The sequence below is a fragment of the Salvelinus fontinalis genome, chromosome 27, assembly GCF_029448725.1.
Source record: "Salvelinus fontinalis isolate EN_2023a chromosome 27, ASM2944872v1, whole genome shotgun sequence".
Lineage (NCBI taxonomy): Eukaryota > Metazoa > Chordata > Actinopteri > Salmoniformes > Salmonidae > Salvelinus > Salvelinus fontinalis.
The window spans coordinates 18,023,727-18,045,964 of record NC_074691.1 but is presented as its reverse complement, the minus strand read 5'-3'; the positions used below and the strand labels follow the sequence as shown (position 1 = coordinate 18,045,964).

The window sequence follows — 22,238 nt, the reverse complement described above, 5'->3', positions numbered from 1 at the left end:
ATGTATTTATTGTTATCATAACCACAATCAATATGCGAAATTGGTTCTCATGCGCCACCTATTGGTTATATAATTCTACCCGGAAGCAGGGTAATATGTGAATTTCCGGTAATGTTAGCGTGTCTGGACCAATGATGTGTGTCTGGACTCCATTAGGGGGTTGCAGCTGTTTTGAGAGAAACAACAACAAAAACGGAGCGACTGAGGGTACTAGTTACCACAGAGTCAGTGCGTTCTCAGCCGGTTACGAGGGCTGAATCCTGGGAGCTAAGACCTCCTTTCCCACCCGGGGCTTCGCCGGCTTCTAATCACGGCCGCTCTCGGTGAGGAAACTCTGGCCTCCGCTTCCTTCTCCTCCGGCTCGGACACCGACGGAGCGTCGCCGCCCCCGCGGAAGAAACACCGAGCCTCGGCGGCGGAGGGAGCAGGAGAGCCCGGGGCTTCAACAGTTGCGACAGGCCTTTCTGGAGTTGTTTTGGGATTTACTACTACTTCTCCGCATCACCAAGCCACCTCTGCTATTCACTTTAACAGAACCCCTGTCAACAATCTTAGCGGCAATAACATGCAATCAAACGGGGAAGGACAAGGACAGGATTCGGAGCTTTCCTGCCTGAACAGCGCACAAAACGGGGAGTCATCCTCGGCGGTGGGAACGCACTCCAATGGAGTTCTAACCAGCACAAACAATGGGAATAGTGTTGGAGCCGGACTGGGGTCTGGGACCTGTGTCGCCTCCACATCCTCGGGTTCGGAGGTTGGCTCCATGAAAAAGAAGAAACGACTTTCGCAGTCTGAGGAAGATGTCATCCGATTAATAGGACAACATCTCGACGGGTTAGGGCTAAAGTAAGTTTACACGATGTGTCATTCGAACGATAAGCTCATGAAGTATACAAGCACATTAAATATTATTTATTTGTACGTGTTTTGAGCGAAACTGCATGGCGGCAGTTGATAACTGAATTCTGCGGTTGACGGACAAACATGGGGGAGGGGGTAGTTAGCTAGCAGGCTAACGTTAGTTGAAGGAGAAGGGGTCCATCTTGCACAATACGGAGTGGTAGCTAGATAGCGCAACTAAATGTTAGCTAGCCTTCGTTGTGGGGGTTATTCTCACGTTTATACAGAATAAAAACACAATTTGGTTGGCTACATTTACCTCGAACCAACTTTCTTCAGTGAGTAGCTAGGCTAGCTAGTTAGTTGAACTATGCGTGTTGTGGGTTGTATTGACGTTATCTAGCGATATTTTTTTTTGCACGGATTGAAATCGCATTACATCACTTTGTAATCCAGCGAAACATCCATAATGACTTGTGTGGCTACAAATTACGTATATAACCATAGGACGTATTTGACCATAGCCTGTCATGAGGGCCGATTAAATTTGGCCTGTTTTATTTATACTGTGGCACCATGTAGAGTAGTTTTCTGCAATGAAATATCTGCATTTAGAGGATTGCGCAAAAGTGCGTAGGGAGAACAACAATACCCTGTTGTAGAGCGGCGATTCGTTTTTCGTTGTGCGTTATCCCTTTATTTGTCACTTTCGATGCTTTGGTTTTATTATTACATTGACATTTGGTGTTTACAAAGGGAACGTCGGTATAAGTTTTGCTTGATAAATTGTTGTAAAGTAGAAAAACGGACGGGGTCATTTTGTATCCACTCAGTGGTTCTTTTGAAATATTTTGAGTGGCGGTCGTCTTCAACGACAACAACCATTATCTATCATACAGCCAGCCCCCTTATCATACCATTGCACTGTTACGTTTATCTTTCGAACTACTTATGTGATCTGATCAGACGTTGTCATCTTTATTTTTCTGTAATTAATAGTCTGTATCACTCATGTCAATAATGTCAGTAGTACAAATTAAGACATAAAAATCCCAATTTAAAGCACTAGATGCACTTGAGGTCAGAGTGATATTTACCTCGTTTTATCATTATTGGTGGCTGGTGAAGTAGTCAGAACGGCATCCCAACTGGGGTATGGTTTCATTGTGGCGCTTGAATTCGCGTCTAACCAGCAGTTTTAGATTAGAAACGTTGGTTGAATCTAATAATAGATGGCGCAAGCTGAACCCATCAGGACTCGGCAGGAAAACGATATTTTGAGCCCTCCAAGGCTAAATTGGCCCCTGTCACCACAATGGACTGTTAATGCAGTGTTCGATAGACCCAGGCTGCTACTGCTCGCCACTGACTGTGTGGTAGTGGGACTGACATTACACGGCCTGTTTGGGTGTGTTTAAATGGGCAATATACATTGTCTGCTATGGAACTGGCGACCCTACGTTTCAAATGTGGAACGGCAAGTGAGAACCTTGTCGGACTCAGCAGGGTGAAGCTGAAAACACTCTGCTGCGCCACTCTTCTTTGATACCTGAGGATGATGTCATCATGCCTTGGCATCAGTACACACCCTCCCTCCACTCCATTTTAGCACAGACACCTTTTCAGCACACTTATAGCACTCACAGTTGTCTGGTCTAGAATGATAACAAATGCCACTTCTTATTGCTGGATATGGTTTAGGTGTTTGTTTTTCTCCCTCATTCTTTCCTTTGTCTGTCTGGTATAACATATCATGTCCATTGTCTGTCTTGTTGGCCAATATTAAGCAAACGTTTGCTATAAACAAACATTTAGGCAGTCAGTGTTTAATCCACCTCTGTGATCAATCGGATTTTGGGCTGACATTTCAGTTCCTTTACATTCTGTCTGTCTTGTTGTTCTAATGTTCAGTTAATGTTTGCAGTAAACATTGAGGTAATGTTTCCCCCCCCTCTCTTCTCCGCAGTCAAACAGTGGACCTGCTGATGCAGGAGTCGGGCTGCAGACTGGAACATACCTCAGCCACGAAGTTCCGCAACCACGTCATGGAGGGGGAGTGGGACAAGGTGGGTCCCTGGTTACCATAGTTACACCTGCACCTATAATGCTACGCTTAAGTTTAGAGACAGTACCGATAACACGGTTCTGTTACTAAGTGTAAGTATCTATCACATGTACAACACCAACGTTAGTCTACATATGGAGTAAATGAACAGTGCTATTAATAAACATAGGTGCCAATCAATAAAAGCTTGCAACTCTGTGAAACAAATATATATGTACGTTCCTAGTAAGGGATCTTTAGGAATGTGTTATTTGATCATAAAACTAGCTCCTTTGGCTGCACTTTCTCTTCTACATTGACACAAATTGCTCACATTCCAAGAACCTTGGGTTTGTAAAAATGTACATATTTTATTTTTTATCCCATAAATGTACAGATACTACTGAGCACTATCTGAACTGTAGCAACAAAATGGCTTCACACTCCATGAAAATGACAGTTTTTGACTTCCTACACTGAGAAAGTGTTGTTACTGGTGGTGCCTTGTAGTAGTAAACTGTTTTGATTTGCCGTTTTTGTGGAGAGGAAGTGCTGAGCCAACTATTTGTCTGCCCCTCTCTTTGTTTTGGTCCAGGCTGAGAATGATCTCAACGAGCTGAGAGCACTGATGCATTCTCCGAACGCTATTGTGGTAAGCCCAAACCTGACCTCATAGAGTCAGCCATGCAGTGAAAGGGGTATACACAGGTTCTAGAACGGTTCTGTCCCAAACCTGACTGTTCTAGATTAGAACGTGGGCGGCAGGTAGCCTAGCGGTTAAGAACATTAGGCTAGTAACTGCGAAAGGTCACTGTTAGAATCCTCAAGCTGACTAGGTGCCTGTATGAGCAAGCCACTTAACCCTAATTGCTCCTGTATGTTGCTCTAGGTAGGAACGCCTGCTAAATAATTAAAATATAAATTCACCCCTTTGTGAGGCATATCCTTTCTGGCTGTGGAATTTCAAGTGTACCCGGAATGCCTTGGAGGGACTGAATGGAATGTTTATAACAGATATTCTCATACATGGGGGTATAATATCCTGCATTTAGTCATTTGCTAGTCCGATGGTAAGTGTAGGGAATGTTTCTCAATTACATTTTGCCACCACTAGTATTATTTGACAACAACAAAAAATAATCCATGCATATTCTGATGGAGCCCTGAAATGGAGTTCATATACAGTACCAGTCAAAAGTTTGGACCTACTCATTCAAGCGTTTTTCTTTATTTATACTATGAACTATGAAGTAACGTATATGGAATCATGTAGTAACCCAAAAAGTGTTAAACAAATCAAAAATGTTTTTTTATATTTGAGATTTTTCAAAGTAGCCACCTTGGTGACAGCTTTGCACACTCTTAGCATTCTGTTAACCAGCTTCATGAGGTAGTCCCCTGGAATTAATTTCAGTTAACAGGTGTGCCTTGTTAAAGTGAATTTGTGGAATTTCTTTCCTTAATGTGTTTGAGCCAATCCGTTGTGTTGTGACAGTGTACAGAAGATGGCCCTATTTGGTAAAAGACCAAGTCCATATTATGGCAAGAACAGCTCAAATAAGCAAAGAGAAACGACAGTCCATCGTTACTTTAGGACATGAAGAAGGTCAGTCAATGCGGAACATTTTAAGACCGTTGAAAGTTTCTTCAAGTGCAATCGCAAAAACCATCAAGCAGTATGGTTAAACTGGGTCTCATGAGGACCGCCACAGGAAAGGAAGCCCCAGAGTTACCTCTGCTGCAGAGGATAAGTTCACTAGAGTTAACTGTACCTCAAATTGCAGCCCAAATAAATGCTTCAGAGTTCAGGTAACAGACACATCTCAACATCAACTGTTCAGAGGAGACTGCATGAATCAGGCCTTCGTGGTCGAATTGCTGCAAAGAAACCACTACTAAAGGACACCAGTAAGAAGGAGAGACTTGCTTGGGCCAAGAAACACGAGCAATGGACATTAGACCGGTGGAAATCTGTCCTTTCGTCTGATGAGTCCAAATTTGAGATTTTTGGTTCCAACCAAAGTAGGTGAACGGATGATCTCCGAATGTGTGGTTCCCACCGTGAAGCATGGAGGTGGTGGTGTGGGGGGTACTTTGCTGGTGACACTGTCAGTATTTTATTTAGTATTCAAGGCACACTTAACCAGCATGGCTCCCGCATCAATACGCCATCCCATCTGGTTTGCGCTTAGTGGGTCTATCATTTGTTTTTCAACAGTACAATAACCCAACACACCTCCAGGCTGTGATAGGGCTATTTGACCAAAAGGCAGAGTGATGGAGTGCTACATCAGATGACCTGACCTCCACAGTTGGACCGCAGAGTGAAGAAAAAGAAGCCAACAAATGCTCAGCATATGTGGGAACTCCTTCAAGACTGTTGGTAAAGCATTCTAGGTGAGGCTGGTTAAGATAATGCCAAGAGTGCAAAGGCTGGCTACTTTGAAGAATATAAAAAGTTTTATTTGTTTAACACTTGGTTACTGCATGATTCCATTGTTTTTTTTTCATAGTTTTGATGTCTTAACTATTATTCTAAAGTGTAGCAAATAGTAAAAATAAAGAACAACCCTTGATTGAGTTAGTGTGTCAACTTTTGATTGGTACTGTATATCATTCAGTGCTTCTGTGATTTGTAAATTATAGGAGTTTCCTCTCCCATGGGTACAGCAAGTTCATATGTCAACTAAAGAACACTGAGGACTGCAGCTAGACTAAATTATACGTATCAGACCTAGCTAGCTCATTAGGACACAGGATAGGCTAGATATCAAAATGGTCTCCTATGGCTTAGCTTAGTCTTGCACCTGTGGAGTTTCATTTTGCACTTACTAGCTAGGCTTGTTATTGCGAATATAATCAATTTTAACTGTAAGATGTAGGCTATCCTATTTTATGAATGTTTAAAAACAAATAGCAAGTTTTTGCCCTGCATTATACCAAGACTGCATGCAATATACACACACACACACAAGTATGTGGACACCCCTTCAAATGAGTGGATTTGGCTATTTCAGCCATACCCTGTTGCTGATGGGTATATAAACTTGAGCACACAGCCAAGGACAAACATCAGTAGAATGGCCTTATAGAAGAGCTCATTGAATTTTAGTGTGGCACTGTCATAGGATGCCACCTTTCCATAAAGTCAGTTTGTCAAATTTCTGCCCTGCTCAAGCTGCCCCAGTCAACTGTAAGTGCTGTTATTTTGCAGTGACAATGTCTAGGAGCAACAACAGCTCATCCACGAAGGGGTAGGCCACACTCAAAGAACTGGATGGCTAAAAATTGTCTCTCCTCGGTTGCAACACACACTACAGAGTTCCAGACTGCCTCTGGAAGCATCGTCAACTGTTTGTCGGTAGCTTCGGGATATGGGTTTCCATGGCTGAGCAGCCTCACACAAGTCTAAGATCACCGTGCACAATGCCAAGCGTCGGCTGGACTGGGTGTAAAGCATTGGACCCTGGAGCAGTGGAAACGCGTTCTCTGGAGTGATGATTCACTCCTCACTATCTGGCAGTCCGACGTATGAATCTGGGTTTGGTAGATGCCAGGAGAACGCTACCTGCTCCAATGCATAGTGCCAACTGTAAAGTTTGGTGGATGAGGAATAATGACCCGGGGCTGTTTTTCATGTTTCGGCTAGACCCCTTAGTTCCAGTGAAGGGAAATCTTAATGTTACAGCATACAATTACATTCTAAATGATTATGCCCTTCCTGTTTCTGCATGACAATAACCCTGTGCAGTGAATGAGGTCCATACAGAATTTTTTTGTTGTGATTGGTGTGGAATAACTTGACTGGCCTGCACAGAGCCCTGACCTCAACCCCGTCGAACACCTTTGGAATGAATTGGAACGCCGACTGTGAGCCAGGCCTAATCATGTGTCCACATACTTTTGGTCATGTAGTGTATGTCAACCTAGAATGGCTGCTCTTATGATCATGGTTGGCACTTGACGATGGTAATTTATAGACCAGAGTCATAGATATAATTGAAAACATATGTGTCTGTTTTACGGTGCGTTACCTCGTTTCTTGGGCTATGATAGACACTGCAGGCCCATGATAAGACAGACTCCCTTTTATTAATACCAGAAGTATCACAACTGACCAAAATACCCAGACTGGTTAACACTCTTGTTTGTTGTTACAAGTATTAAGTTGAACAAGGAAGTGGCCAGTTACAACTGGCACAGTGAGGTCTCTGGGGTTAAGCCAACAAGGCCAACCATAGGCGCCCGTTTATTCTCACCGTGGCAATGCTGCCTGTCACACAAACGATGTCAGTATGAGTGCCTGCCCCCTTTGGAGCACAGGATTAGTCATCGGGGGGGTTGTTTTTGGAATCTATCAACACCCCTCCTCCCACTCATTTTCTCATATTTCCTCACCCCTCTTTCCATCTCCACCTTCCTCTTCTCCGTCTATCTCTACCCCTTTCCTTCCCTCCCTCTCTCTGTAGCGTATGAAGTTCCTGCTCCTGCAGCAGAAGTATCTGGAGTACTTGGAGGACGGGAAGGTTCTCGAGGCGCTGCAGGTGCTCAGGGGAGAGCTCACACCGCTCAAGTATAACACGGACCGCATCCATGTTCTCAGCGGGTACGTCATCACATCAGTGCCCCCCCCCCCACACACACACACACACGCGCAGTCAGTATGCCATTGTAGTCCCTTCCGATCACATCAATCAACTATCGCTAACAGGATTCACATACTCAGTTCATCTATCACTTGATTAACATAAATCAAGTAGTCAACACAAGTCAATCATCAACTTTTACGCTGTCAAGTACAACGTGGACAGCATCCAAATATTCAGCATGAAAATAAAACAATAATGCCAACTACTGCATACAGATACTCAGTGGGTATATCAGTCTGTCCATTAGGCAGTTATTGAAAACATATAAATTATAAGGACAAACTAATAACCAACTTTGCATCAGTGGTTGATCATTCGTCACATTGTCCTAGTTCAATCTGTGTCTTTGGAGTAATAACCAGGTTATACAGTGTTACTACAGTAAATACAGGTTAATGATACTGTTATTACGGGTCATGCATAACAGTGAAGTATCCAGAGGTGTGTGTTGTAGTCTGATTCACGTTGTTTTGTGTAGGTATCTGATGTGTAGCCATGCAGAGGACCTGCGCGCCAAGACTGAGTGGGAGGGCAAAGGCACAAACTCCCGCTGCCGACTACTGGACAAGCTACAGAGTGAGAACACTGACCACACACACATTTTAAATATTACATTACATAGTAAAATATTTGAATCCACAAATCACATTACATAATAAAATATTCAGATATTTCAAAGGTCGTTGATGCAAGGAAACAAAAAGCACCTTTTCCTCCACACAGCTAGGCTGCCCATAACAGCTGGAACAGAGCAGACTACCTAGCCAGTTGTTTTGCTCTACTCTTAGGTAGGCCTGTAATCTGAAGGCCATTTACCATAGGCCTACGTACAGAACCAGTCAAAAGTTTGGACACCTACTCATTCAAGGGTTTTTCTATTTTCTACATTGTAGAGCAATAGGGAAAGGGGATACCTAGTCAGTTGTACAACTGAATACCTTCAACTGAAGTGTGTCTTCCGCATTTAACCCAACCCCTCTGCCTTAATCGACATCCGTGTCTTCGGCGCCCGGGGAACAGTGGGTTAACTGCCTTGCTCAGGGGCAGAATGACAGTTTTTTTTTTTTTTACCTTGTCAGCTCGGGGATTCAAGAAGACATCACAACTATGAAATAACACACGTGGAATCATGTAGTAACCAAAAAAGTGTTAAACAAATCTAAACATATATTTGAGATTCTTCAAAGTAGACACCCTCTTCCTTGATGACAGCTTTGCACACTCTTGGCAGTCTCTCAACCAGCTTCACCTGGAATGCTTTTCTAACAGTCTTGAAGGAGTTCCCAAATATTCTGAGCACTTGTTGGCTGCTTTTCCTTTACTCTCATCCCAATCCCAATGTACTCATCCCAATGTACTTCCGGCGCCGACAGAGATGGCCGCATCGCTTCGCGTTCCTAGGAAACTATGCAGTATTTGTTTTTTTTTTACATGTTATTTCTTACATTGGTACCCCAGGTAATCTTAGGTTTTATTACATACAGTCGGGAGGAACTACTGAATATAAGAGCAACGTCAACTCACCACCATTACGACCAGGAATATGACTTTCCCGAAGCGGATCCTGTGTTTTGGGGCACACGAAGCAGTCTTCTGGTCAGGCTCCGGAGATGGGCACATCGCGCACCACTCCCTAGTATACTACTCGCCAATGTCCAGTCTCTTGACAACAAGGTTGATGAAATCCGAGCAAGGGTTGCCTTCCAGAGAGACATCAGAGACTGTAACGTTCTTTGCTTCACGGAAACATGGCTCACTCGAGAGACGCTATCGGAGTCGGTGCAGCCAGCTGGATTCTTCACGCATCGCGCCGACAGAAACAAGCATCTTTCTGGTAAGAAGAGGGACTGGGGGGTATATCTTATGATTAACGAGACGTGGTGTGATCATAACAACATACAGGAACTCAACTCAATTCCTCACAATCAAATGTCGCCCGCATTATCTACCAAGGGAATTCTCTTCGATTATAATCACAGCCGTATATATTCCCCCCCAAGCAGACACATCGAGGGCCCTGAACAAACTTTATTTGACTATGTAAACTGGAAACCACATATCCTGAGGCTGCATTCATTGTAGCTGGGGATTTTAACAAGGCTAATCTGAAAACAAGACTCCCTAAATTCTATCAGCATATCGATTGCGCAACCAGGGCTGGTAAAACCCTGGATCATTGTTATTCTAACTTCCGCGACGCATATAAGGCCCTCCCCCTCCCTCCTTTCGGAAAAGCTGACCACGACTCCATTTTGTTGCTTCCAGCCTACAGACAGAAACTAAAACAAGAAGCTCCCGCACTCAGCTCTGGTCAGACCAGCGTTGAACAATCTGATTCCACGCTTCAAGACTGCTTCGATCACGTGGATTGGGATATGTTCCGCATTGTGTCCAACAACAACATTGACGAATACACTGATTCGGTGAGCGAGTTCATTAGAAAGTGCATCGGCGATGTCGTACCCACAGCAACTATTAAAACATTCCCAAACCAGAAACCGTGGATTGATGGCAGCTTTCGCGCAAAACTGAAAGCGCAAACCACTGCTTTTAACCAAGGCAAGGTGACCGGAAACATGGCCGAATATAAACAGTGTAGATATGTGGCTGGGTCTACAGTCAATCACGGATTACAAGAAGAAAACCAGCCCCGTCGCGGACCAGGATGTCTTGCTCCCAGACAGACTAAATAACTTCTTTGCTCGCTTTGAGGACAATACAGTGCCACTGACACGGCCCGCTACCAAAACCTGCGGACTCTCCTTCACTGCAGCCGACATGAGTAAAACAATTAAACGTGTTAACCCTCGCAAGGCTGCAGACCCAGACGGCATCCCCAGCCGCGTCCTCAGAGCATGCGCAGACCAGCTGGCTGGTGTGTTTACGGACCTATTCAATCAATCCTTATCCCAGTCTGCTGTTCCCACATGCTTCAAGAGGGCCACCATTGTTCCTGTTCCCAAGAAAGCTAAGTTAACTGAGCTAAACGACTACCGCCCTATAGCACTCACTTCCGTCATCATGAAGTGCTTTGAGAGACTAGTCAAGGACCATATCACCTCCACCCTAGACCCACTCCAATTTGCTTACCGCACCAATAGGTCCACAGACGACGCAATTGCAACCACACTGCACACTGCCCTAACCCATCTGGACAAGAGGAATACCTATGTGAGAATGCTGTTCATCGACTACAGCTCAGCATTTAACACCATAGTGCCCTCCAAACTCGTCATCAAGCTCGAGACCCTGGGTCTCGACCCCGCCCTGTGCAACTGGGTACTGGACTTCCTGACGGGCCGCCCCCAGGTGGTGAGTGTAGGTAACATTTCCACCCCGCTGATCCTCAACACTGGGGCCCCACAAGGGTGCGTTCTGAGCCCTCCTGTACTCCCTGTTCACCCACGACTGCGTGGCCATGCACGCCTCCAACTCAATCATCAAGTTTGCGGAAGACACTACAGTGGTAGGCTTGATTACCAACAACGACGAGGCGGCCTACAGGGAGGAGGTGAGGGCCCTCGGAGTGTGGTGTCAGGTAAATAACCTCGCACTCAACGTCAACAAAACAAAGGAGATGATTGTGGACTTCAGGAAACAGCAGAGGGAGCACCCCCTTATCCACATCGACGGGACAGTAGTGGAGAGGACAAACTGAATTGGTCCCCCCAACAGACAGCGTTGTGAAGAAGGCGCAGCAGCGCTTTATGTTTATATACCCTACATTACTCATCTCATATGTATATACTGTACTCGATACCATCTACTGCAACTTGCCTATGCCGTTCTGTACCATCACTCATTCATATATCTTTATGTACATATTCTTTATCCCTTTACACTTGTGTGTATAAGGTAGTAGCTGTGGCATTGTTAGGTTAGATTACTCGTTGGTTATTACTGCATTGTCGGAACTAGAAGCACAAGCATTTCGCTACACTCACATTAACATCTGCTAACCATGTGTATGTGACAAATAAAATTTGATTTGATTTGAACCCATCTCAATTGGGTTGAGGTCGGGGGATTGTGGAAGCCAGGTCATCTGATGCAGCACTCCATCACTCTCCTTCTTGGTCAAATAGCCCTAACACAGCCTGGAGGTATGTTTGGTCATTGTCCTGATGAAAAACAAATGATAGTCCAACTAAGCGCAAACCAGATGGGATGGTGTATCGCTGCAGACTCCTGTGGTAGCCATGCTGGTTAAGTGTGCCTTAAATTCTAAATAAATCACTGACGGTGTCACCAGCAAGGCACCATCACACCACCTCCTCCATGCTTCACGGTGGGAACCACACATGCGGAGGTCATCCATTCACCTACTCTGCGTCTCAAAAAGACATGGCGGTTGGACTCAGACCAAAGGACAGATTTCCACTGGTCTAATGTCCACTGCTCGTGTATCTTTGCCCAAACAAGTCTCTTATTATTATTGGTGTGCTTTTAGTAGTGGTTTCTTTGCAGCAATTTGACCCTGAGGGCCTGATTCATGTAGTCTCCTCTGAACAGTTGATGTTGAGATGCGTCTGTGACTTGAACTCGGAAGCATTTATTTGGGCTGCAATTTCTGAGGCTGGTAACTCTAATGAACTTTATCCTCTGCAGCAGAGGTAACTCTGCATCTTCCTTTCCTGTGGCAGTTCTCATGAGAGCCAGTTTAATCATAGCGCTTGATGGTTTTTGCGACTGCACTTGAAGAAACTTTCAAAGTTCTTGAAATTTTCCGCATTGACTGACCATGTCCTAAAGTAATGATGCATTGTCATTTCTCTTTGCTTATTTGAGCTCTTCTTGCCATAATATGGACTTGGTCTTTTACTAAATAGGGCTACCTTCTGTATACCACCCCTACCTTGTCACAACACAACTGATTGGCTCAAATCTGTTAAGAAGGAAAGAAATTCCACAAATGAACTTTTAACAAGGTACACCTGTTAATTTAAATGCATTCCATGTGACTACCTCATGAAGCTGGTTGAGAGAATGGCAAGTGTGAAAAGCTGTCATCAATGCAAAGGGTGGCTACTTACATTTACATTTAAGTCATTTAGCAGACGCTCTTATCCAGAGCGACTTACAATTTGGAAAGTTCATACATATTCATCCTGGTCCCCCCGTGGGAATTGAACCCTGGTCCCCCCGTGGGAATTGAACCCACAACCCTGGCGTTGCAAGCGCCATGCTCTACCCACTGAGCCACACGGGACCAATATATACTTAAAATATATTTTGATTTGTTTAACACTTTTTGCTTACTACATGATTCTACATGTGTTATTTCACAGTTTTGATGTCTTCACTATTATTCTACAATGTAGAAAATAGTACAAATATAGAAAAACCCTTTAGTAGGTGTTCAAACCTTTGACTGGTACTGTACGTGGCCCAAACTGCCAAATATAATCGCCACCAACTTGCATTTGTATCGCAGGCTTTCCAAGCGTGACATTAGGGGCTGGTATTGAAGGAACTTTTCTGAAAAGGCCTGCTCCATGTAACAATGGAATGAGCAGCCCACTTCCAAAATCAGCACTTCCCTCTGGCTTCCTCCCACAACAACAATATCTGACTTATTCGGCATACAAGAAAACACATTTTCGTCAAAACAGGCTCTTTTGACAAGAGCATGGTTTGAACAGTGCATTGAGAAAATATTCACGCTTTGATTTACAAGGTGGAATTCAAATGTATCTTTTTTTTGTGTCAACTATCTACATAAAATAATCAGTGAAAGCAGAAGAAAAATTCTAACATTTGTTAATAAAAATGTAAAATATTGAAAAAGAGAACACATCTTGGTTTTCATAAGTATTCAACCCCCTGAGTCAATACATGTTAGAATCACATTGGCACCAATTACAGCTGCACGTCTTTCTGGGTACGTCTCTCTAAGAGTTTTCCAATCCTGGATTGTGCAAAAGTTGCCCATTTTTATTATCTGTCAAATTGGTTGTTGATCATTGCTAGTCCATTTTCAAGTGTTGCCATAGATTTTCAAGTAGATTGAAGTCAAAGCTGTAACTTGCCCACTTTGGAACATTCACTGGCTTCTTGGTAAGCAACTCCAGTGTAGATTTGGCCTTGTGTTTTTAGGTTATTGGTCTGCTGAAAGGTGAATTCATCTCCCAGTGTCTGGTGGAAAGCAGACTAGCAGGTTTTCCTCTAGGATTTTGCCTGTACTTAGCTCCATTCTGTTTTATTTTATCCTGAAACTCTCCAGTCCTTAACAATTAATGTGTTTTATTGGATTTGCACTTTGTATCCAGGACAAAAGTGAATTACTTTGCCACATTTGTTGCAACAAGTGCCTTGTTGCAAACAATGTATGTTTTGGACTATTTGTATTCAGTATAGGCTTAGTTTTTTTCACTCTGTCAATTAGGTTAGTATTGTAGAGTAACTAGAATGTTGTTGATCCATCAGTTTTCTTCAAGCATATACATTAAACTCTATAACTGTTTCAAAGTCACCATTTGCTTCATTGCAAAATCCCTGAGTGGTTTCCGTCATCTCCGGCAACTGAGTTAGGAAGGATGCCTGTATCTTTGTAGTGACTAGGTGAATTGATACACCATCCAAAGTTTAATTAATAACTTCACCATGCTCGAAGGGATATTCAATGTCTGCTTTTCTTTTTACCCGGAATCTACAAATAGGAAACCATTGGAAAACCTCTGGTCTTTGTGGTTGAATCTGTGTTTTAAATTCACTGCGGGACCTTGTGTGGGTTACAGAGATTGAGGTAGTCATTCAAAAATCATGTGAAACACATTGCACACAGAGTGAGTCCATGGAACTTATTATGTGACTTTTAAACCACAATTTTACACCTGAAGTTATTTAGGCTTGAATACTTATTGACTCAAACCATTTCATTGTTTATTAATTTGCACAAAAAAAATGAAAAACATAATTACACTTTGACATTATGGGGTATTGTCACTGGTCTACACACAATCTCAATTGATTATATTTCAAATTCAGGCTGTAACACAACAAAATGTGGAAAAAGTCAAGGGGTACATTTAACTCTTAAGTGTAAAGTACAAAACAAGATCATATACGGTACCAGAATGCTAGGTTGTATTTTGTGGGTCGAACTTGCAGCCTCGCCTTCACAGTAAAGGTGAGAATGTCCTCGCCAATGGCAGTATTCTGGTACATGGAATGGGAGACGGTGGTCAGCGCACAGCAGGGAGTTTCCCCTGCAGCCTCAGGCCAGTTCAGTGCTGCTGTAGCCGTCTGATACCTAGCAGTGTTGTCTTCGATGTAGGATATGTTCCATAACCACACTATCATACATACATGGTACCTCATAAACAGGTGCCCACACACACATTCTACTGAACATAAATACACACACTACCTCACTCACAACCTCATCACACCTTATACACACACACATTATCACATAGCTTCACAGGGGTCTAGGGATGTACTTCAGACTGGACTCTAGGGATGTACTTCAGACTGGACTATAGTTTAACTCCTGCCTTTGGTCCTTCTCTCCAATCCACTCCCTCTCCAGCGTACTTGCCCCCGTCAGTGATGCTGCCGCCACGTCGGCTGCAGACCCTGTTGAGACAGGCTGTGGAGCTGCAGAGGGACCGCTGCCTCTACCATAATACCAAACTGGACAGCAGCCTGGACTCTGTCACCTTGCTCCTGGACCACGTCTGCAGCCGGTCAGCAACACACTCAGGGTGACAGTTTCTGCCAAACACAGATGAAATGTGCAATAACAACTTAACCTGACAACCTTTTCTTTGTACGGTTCTTACTGTAGACATCGGCAAAGATGGTGCCAATAATCTATGCAGATATAAAGAAAAGCATGTGTTTTAATATAGGGTCTTTGTGTATTATAGAGTTTTCCTGACCCCTTGACCTGACTTGGGGGAACTCAGGGCCCACATGGTCAGGAAAAGCTCAGAACCTATGTATAACCATTGCATGTAATGCAATAATGAGCTGCAATTTTCTGAACTCGTTTTGTACGCCCGTGTCCTGTGTGTTTGGAATGGTACGTTGTTTTTTTATTTCTGTCATTTTTGCGCACTACAGGAGTTTAGTGGACATAAAATATCACCCTCAATCGTTTACCAACTCCCTCTCACCCGTAGCGCCTCTATCCTCCACTCTCCTCTTCATTCTATACCTTTCTCCACTATCCTCTTGTATTTTCTTCTCATCCTCCCCATTTTCTCTCGCCTTTTTATTTAAACCTTGGACCTTGGATGACCTCTCTCTCCTGGTTGACCACACCCACAGGAAGCAGTTTCCGTGCTACACACAGCAGATCCTCACAGAGCATTGTAACGAGGTGTGGTTCTGTAAATTCTCCAACGACGGCACCAAGCTGGCCACCGGATCCAAAGACACTACCGTCATCATCTGGCAGGTGGACCCTGTGAGTACCACGCTGAGCCCATTTTCCCCCACACCACCTGCTGTGTGCATTCCCACTATATGCCATATAGGAGGAGTCATCTCCTGCATCAATGGCAAAGATAGCCACCATCTACTGCAGGTGTAGGCAACTAGATTCAGCCACGGGATGATTTTAGTTGGAGTGAACATAATTATAATAATTTGCACACTGCAAATTGACCGCAACTATGCCTCTTGCAGACCCCTGATCCACTGTCTTCCCATTAGTGCTTTACGCTAACCCAGAGCCTGGTCTGTGTGGTGTCTAGGAGAGCCACCAGTTGAAGCTGCTGCGGACCCTAGAGGGCCATGCCTACGGTGTGTCCTACCTAGCCTGGAGCCCTGATGACACCTACCTGATCGCCTGCGGGCCTGATGACTGCTCTGAACTCTGGCTCTGGAATGTCCCGGTATGGCAATCTCCACACTTATACATACACACTGGGACATCCCTATATGGCAATCCCCACACCCACTGGAACATCCAGGTATTGCAACCCACACACACACACACCGCCCGGCAACGTCGTCTGTTATTGCTGGTATGAAATTTGTGCGGGCATACACTGCAACCGTCCAGGATGAGGATTGATTGATTGGAGTTAATTAGATAAATAGAAACATCAATTAATGTAACTTATTGGCCAGATAGTTCCTGATTTTATTGGGACTGATAAAAACAGCTGTGCAGTGGACCTCCAGGCTGGGAACTCTTCAGTGGCTGTGTACTGACTGAGTGGTTTTTGTCCCCTGCTGGGCAGACGGGAGAGTTGCGGACCAAGATGAGCCAGTCCCACGAGGACAGTCTGACCAGTGTGGCTTGGAACCCTGATGGTAAACGCTTCGTCACCGGGGGACAGAGGGGACAATTCTACCAGTGTGTAAGTATTGGTGCGGGAAGGTGTGTGTGATCTATCCACCAGATATACCAGTTGGTTCTTCCAGTTTGTCCTGCCAGTGTGTGAGTAGTGGGGAGAGTACAGGGTGATCTGTAAGGAGGATATAGGACAGTGGGGAGGGACTAATACAGCATTGCATATGGACAGGCTACTTTTAGATTTGCATCTTGACACCTTTATTGATTAGCTGACTAGACAGGAACCTGCTGACCTCCAAAAAGATTGTCAGGATCTAATGTGTCTGTGTTTCTAACAAACTCTATTTGTGCCGTTACCAAAATGTGTGTCTGATTTTCTAGGGGCATAGGCGATACCGTTTTGGACTGGCCTGTGTGTGATTTGATTGATTCCCAGAATCTGGACTATATCCATTTGGACCTATGTATTGATTGTGTTGTGGTAGGACCTGGATGGTAACCTGTTGGACTCATGGGAGGGCGTGCGTGTGCAGTGCCTCTGGTGTGTGGGGGACGGCAGGACAGTGCTAGCGTCTGACACACACCAGCGGATCCGGGGTTACAACTTTGAGGACCTAACGGACAGAAACATGTGAGGGCTGTATTAATCAGTAGATAACTGAAAATATGTAAAGGGCATGTTGACAGACGTATTAGTAATAAATGCATGATTTATATATTAACAAATGATACATGAGTTACTAAGTGTTTACTGCTGTTTATTGTTTTATAAATAGTTTATTAATAGACCTACAAATTAAGCAATACCGGAGCACATAATGTGCTCTGAATTACTAATCTTACATATAGAATTGTCTATGCAGGTATTGAACAGAACACAGACTAGTAATTGATCATCTTTGTTGTGAATTTGTCTTTTACAGAGTTCAGGAGGACCATCCTATCATGTCTTTCACTGTTTCCAAGAACGGAAGATTAGCTTTGTTAAATGTAGCAACTCAGGTGAGTGGGGATATGGTGCCATACTTGAACACTGAGTGTCTGGGAGGGAAATTAAGGAGTTTGTGGTAGTGCCAATGTGTGTCTTTAGTGTCTAACTGCTCCCATTACCCCCCCCCCCCCCCTCTACAGGGAGTGCATCTTTGGGACCTGCAGGACCGGGTGTTGGTTCGGAAGTACCAGGGTGTGACTCAGGGCTTCTACACCATCCACTCCTGCTTCGGAGGACACAATGAAGACTTCATCGCCAGCGGCAGTGAAGGTACACCCACAGACCCAACAGCAGCCATTTTAGGCATCAACTACTCCTTATGGTCAGGATTGGGGTAATGACTGATATTGAGCCCGAGAACAAAAATGTTCACCTCTGTGTCCCTCACTAGGGTTGCATCCCAATTATCTCTCAAACGCAAACACATTCAGTGACTTTGCCCTTCAGCATATAATAGGAAGGTCGACATTGCCACTTTTTTCTATATTAATACCATTGTACCCCCTCTTCCTCTCCTCTCTCTTACGTCCTCCACCTTTCCTCTCCCGCTCTCTTACTCTTCCTCCCCTCCTCACTTTACCCCCGCAGACCATAAGGTGTATATCTGGCACCGCCGCAGTGAGCTGCCCATCGCTGAGCTGACAGGGCACACTCGCACAGTCAACTGCGTTAGCTGGAACCCCATCATCCCAGGCCTCATGGCCTCCGCCTCAGACGACGGCACTGTGCGTGTCTGGGGCCCCGCACCCTTCCTCAACACACAGGAGGTGGACGGACTCAACGGTAACTACCACTAGCATTTTGTTAGCACAGTGGCTGTAAAACAGCTAAAGGTGTTACAAGTAATTCATGTCCCTCATCTCTCCCCAGAGAACTGCAGCAACATGGACAGTTGATGGTGACTTTGGAATGGAAGACTTTTTCTCTTTTACCAACCGACAACAAATAAAAATCAAAACGAATCCTGGACCTAACAAAACAGAAATAAAAGTAAATAATTTGCGTCTCATGACCTGGCATAACTGTGGAGGTGAGGATGAACACACTCTTAGAAAACCAGGTCTTCATCCAGAACCAGTGACCCGGAAAATCCGATCCACTGGTACTCCCTGTGGCTTCCTCCTCCTCCATCCCTCTCCCAAACAAGGCCACAGCCAAACCAGGGGCTCTCCCCTGAATCTTCCCCCTGGAAGCCCACCTCCTGCCGGGGTCACAGGCACGGTGTCACGCACCTGATCTCTCCAGACAGCCATTACAGACCAGCCGCACTAATTGGACCGCGTCTGTCTTCTGTCGCTCTATCATGTACCCATGTGTTTGTGGGAAGGGGGGGGATATTGCAACTCTTCCTTCTATTTGTTTTTATCTTCTCCTTCTGACTAGCTCTTTTCTTTGCACTTAAGTTGTTGGGCGAAGGCTGAAAATCTGCACAAAACCAACCAACCGACAAAGTAAAACGCTATGCTTATTTTGATTATTATTATTTTTTACGATAGTAAGCATTTAACAGGTGAATCCTAGGTTTGAACTAGGAGTAGTGGCTGTGGAGTGCTTCAGCGTGAACAATACGCTCTCAATTAGGAAAAGCTATTTTTATCCCTTGTTTAAAGTCTAACACGAACAAACTCTCTACAAAGTCTCACCCTCTGACTCCCCCATCTCCCCCCTCCCACTTCGGCTGTTAACAGCACAGCACATAGTTCCACAAGATCTACCTGTGGGGAGGGGGGGAAAGGTGAACTGTCAAAGGTAAGGGGTCAGTGGTAGCTGGTCTCATGTGACGCAGCCCTTGTGTTGAGTATCTCTAAGAAGTACATACTGTTGGCTGTAGAGGTCTGTACATGCAACTTTTGCGGTACACTGAGGACTGCATCTGTCCTTCCTCTTTGTGTATGTGCGTGTGCCCTTCTGTGTCAATGTGTGTCTGGGTGCGCTTCCTTGGGGTTTGTTTGAGTGAGTGAATGCAGGTGCATGCAGACCTGTGTGTTTTAAGTCACACCAGCAGAAGATCATGCCCCCCCCCCCCCCCCCTCCCAGTGAAATTTTAAGAGGCTTTTAAACCCATTCAGAATTAATCCAAAGCCCCATAGTGACATCTATCTGTGGAACAAAGAATACTTTAGAGCCATTTTCAAAACTTATTTTTTATTTTTAGCTGGGGCTTTTCTTTTTACATTTGACTTTGCTTTTTATATTTCTTACCACCACCTACCATTGGAAAGGCCCTGAGGTATTGGAATTACATCTGTTTTGTGGAAATAAAGTGGATGACATGCATTTCAACGAGCTGTAAACTGTGTTGTGAGAAAAGTGTCATTTCATATGAGGAGGAATTAACGATTGTAGTGTTGGAGACAGAGGTTTAATGTTCCATGTGTAGAATGATGACTTTAGAGCGTTCTACCCCCTTACACAAACACTCCACAAATCCACATGTATACCCAAAACACAACGCTGCGCTTTGAGGTCTACCCCAAGTCACACCTACAAACACTCAATTTCAATATGATCACCTGCCACAATTCCATGAACCTTACACAGTAGTACAGCATTATTGAAGTTACAGAACCAAACAACCTCCCACATATTCAAACGCACACAGGCATAGCTGCACTCTTACGTATGTACAGCCCATACGAAGCGAGACCGACTTCTGCACAACACCCCTTTCCGTCTCTCCAGACCTCAGTGGTGAAAGCACCATACAGAGCTTTCTTCCTCCAGATTCGGGGTATGTAATGACGATTTTCTGTGAACTGATATTACATGTTTAAAAAGAACTGAATATTTTGTTACTTTCATTTTTTGGTCTTATTTCATAATTTTTTGGGGTTGACCCCCTCCCTGTATTATCATATTAAAATATAACCAGACAAGTGGTGTCCTCTTTTTACTTTTTTTTTATCCCGCTTATAATTCGTTTTGTCTTTTGGGTAAAATGTTTACCTTATCCACCACTTCTTACATGTAATCAGTGAATATGCGCAGTAACACTCATGCCAATATAATATGAGTGTGGTGGGTTATGCTTTGGGAGTGTGTTACCTTATAAGAGTCAGGTTTAAACTGTCCACGCCTCGCCTTTAAAAAGAGACTCTGTACGGTGATTGAATACTTGCATGTCTGTGGAATAAGACCGGGGGGGGTCTATTTTTGTGCCACTGTTGGTTGCGGTTGCCATTTCTGACCTCACCAAAACGCTTGAGACCCAAAAGTGGCTGTGTGTGTAATTCCATGGTGTAAGGTTAGTCTGGAATGGTGCTTCTCCCATTCTTGACCCTTCCATCTCCTGGACCCCTGAATGGACTTGAACTCCCCATCCACACCTTATGTCATGTCTGAAGAATTGAGGCAAATCAAAAGTGAAGAACCCAAAAGCTTTCACAAAGTTACAATGTCACCAGCAGGTGAATTATGTCTGTATGCAACTTGGTGTCTACTCTGTTCTTTTGTCTTTTGAGTTCCTAGAATTTTTAATGATTTTGATGATGCTAATAACTATTTCTCTCTTTGGAGGTGGTAGGGCTTGGTGGGGGAGTAAGGGTTTTTGGTAGCAGATTAAAATAGTTATTGTGGGATGGGGACCTGTTTGCGTTTTTAATGTGTTATTACAAAAGTGATTGTACTGTTTTGTATTGTTGTGTAGGAGAAGTGTCATGTATGCATATTTTCAATAAAGCATTCAGGGTTTTGAAAAAGAGCTGTGGCCCAGAATATCAAGGGGCTGGAACATAGTCACTCCCTAAGCACAGATACAGGATCAGTTTACCCTATCCAATCCTATCCACAGTCCCCCATAATCATGAGGGGTTACAGAGCTAAACTGACCTTCGATCAGTGTGAATGGACAACACGTCTCATCAGACTTTAGAGGAAAGCTTGAGTTCCCAGACTGAAAAGAGCTCTCCATTTTCCTGTGTTTAACTTTGTATTGTTGATTGAGTCACACTTGAAAGTTTGATGACATTTGGAGTAATTCAGAGAAGCCGCATGGCAGGAAAGAGGCATAATGTGCATCAGAGGGGATCAAATGCCAAATGTAGGGGTAAACAAGATCTGTTGCCAATAAAATGTAACTATTTTGACTAAACAATCTTGTTTGAAATACATTTCTAATTTGAGATGCATTTGTGTTGAAGCCATTTTATCGGCCTGTTATTATACAGATCATAGACTAATTGCAGAACCTCCATCTATAGACCCAAATGTCTCAATTCCACTTTACATTAGCTCACCACCGCCCCCAGGTGGGAAATTATATGCTTGCAATAACATTTTCCACAGTATTTTATTTACATAACATAGCCTACATACAAGAACCCAGTCTATGGTTCAAAACCTAAATACCCAAGTCAATACAATATTCAACAATTATTCCCTTGAAGACCTTTTCCTCCTTTGCAACAATAGGGAAAATATTACCAAATGTGCATTTTAACTGAGAATCCCGTACGCTACTGA

General features: G+C 44.0%; 1 protein-coding gene across 2 annotated transcripts; it reads left to right on the top strand.

Annotated features, from left to right (window-relative positions):
- Positions 1–102: 102 nt before the first annotated feature.
- LOC129825199 (WD repeat-containing protein 26-like) lies at positions 103–21,477 on the top strand. Of its 2 annotated transcripts, none has more exons than XM_055885100.1 (14): positions 103–849; positions 2,810–2,909; positions 3,483–3,539; positions 7,357–7,493; positions 8,015–8,112; positions 15,068–15,224; positions 15,811–15,949; positions 16,239–16,379; positions 16,731–16,850; positions 17,272–17,417; positions 17,710–17,788; positions 17,918–18,047; positions 18,366–18,560; positions 18,648–21,477. In XM_055885100.1, exons 1-14 carry the CDS (start codon positions 566–568, stop codon positions 18,671–18,673), a joined length of 1,809 nt encoding a protein of 602 aa, XP_055741075.1. In that variant the 5' UTR covers positions 103–565; the 3' UTR covers positions 18,674–21,477. The 2 variants fall into 2 exon arrangements, with proteins under 2 accessions (XP_055741075.1, XP_055741074.1); XM_055885099.1 differs by having other exon boundaries at positions 15,068–15,242.
- Positions 21,478–22,238: the final 761 nt, after the last annotated feature.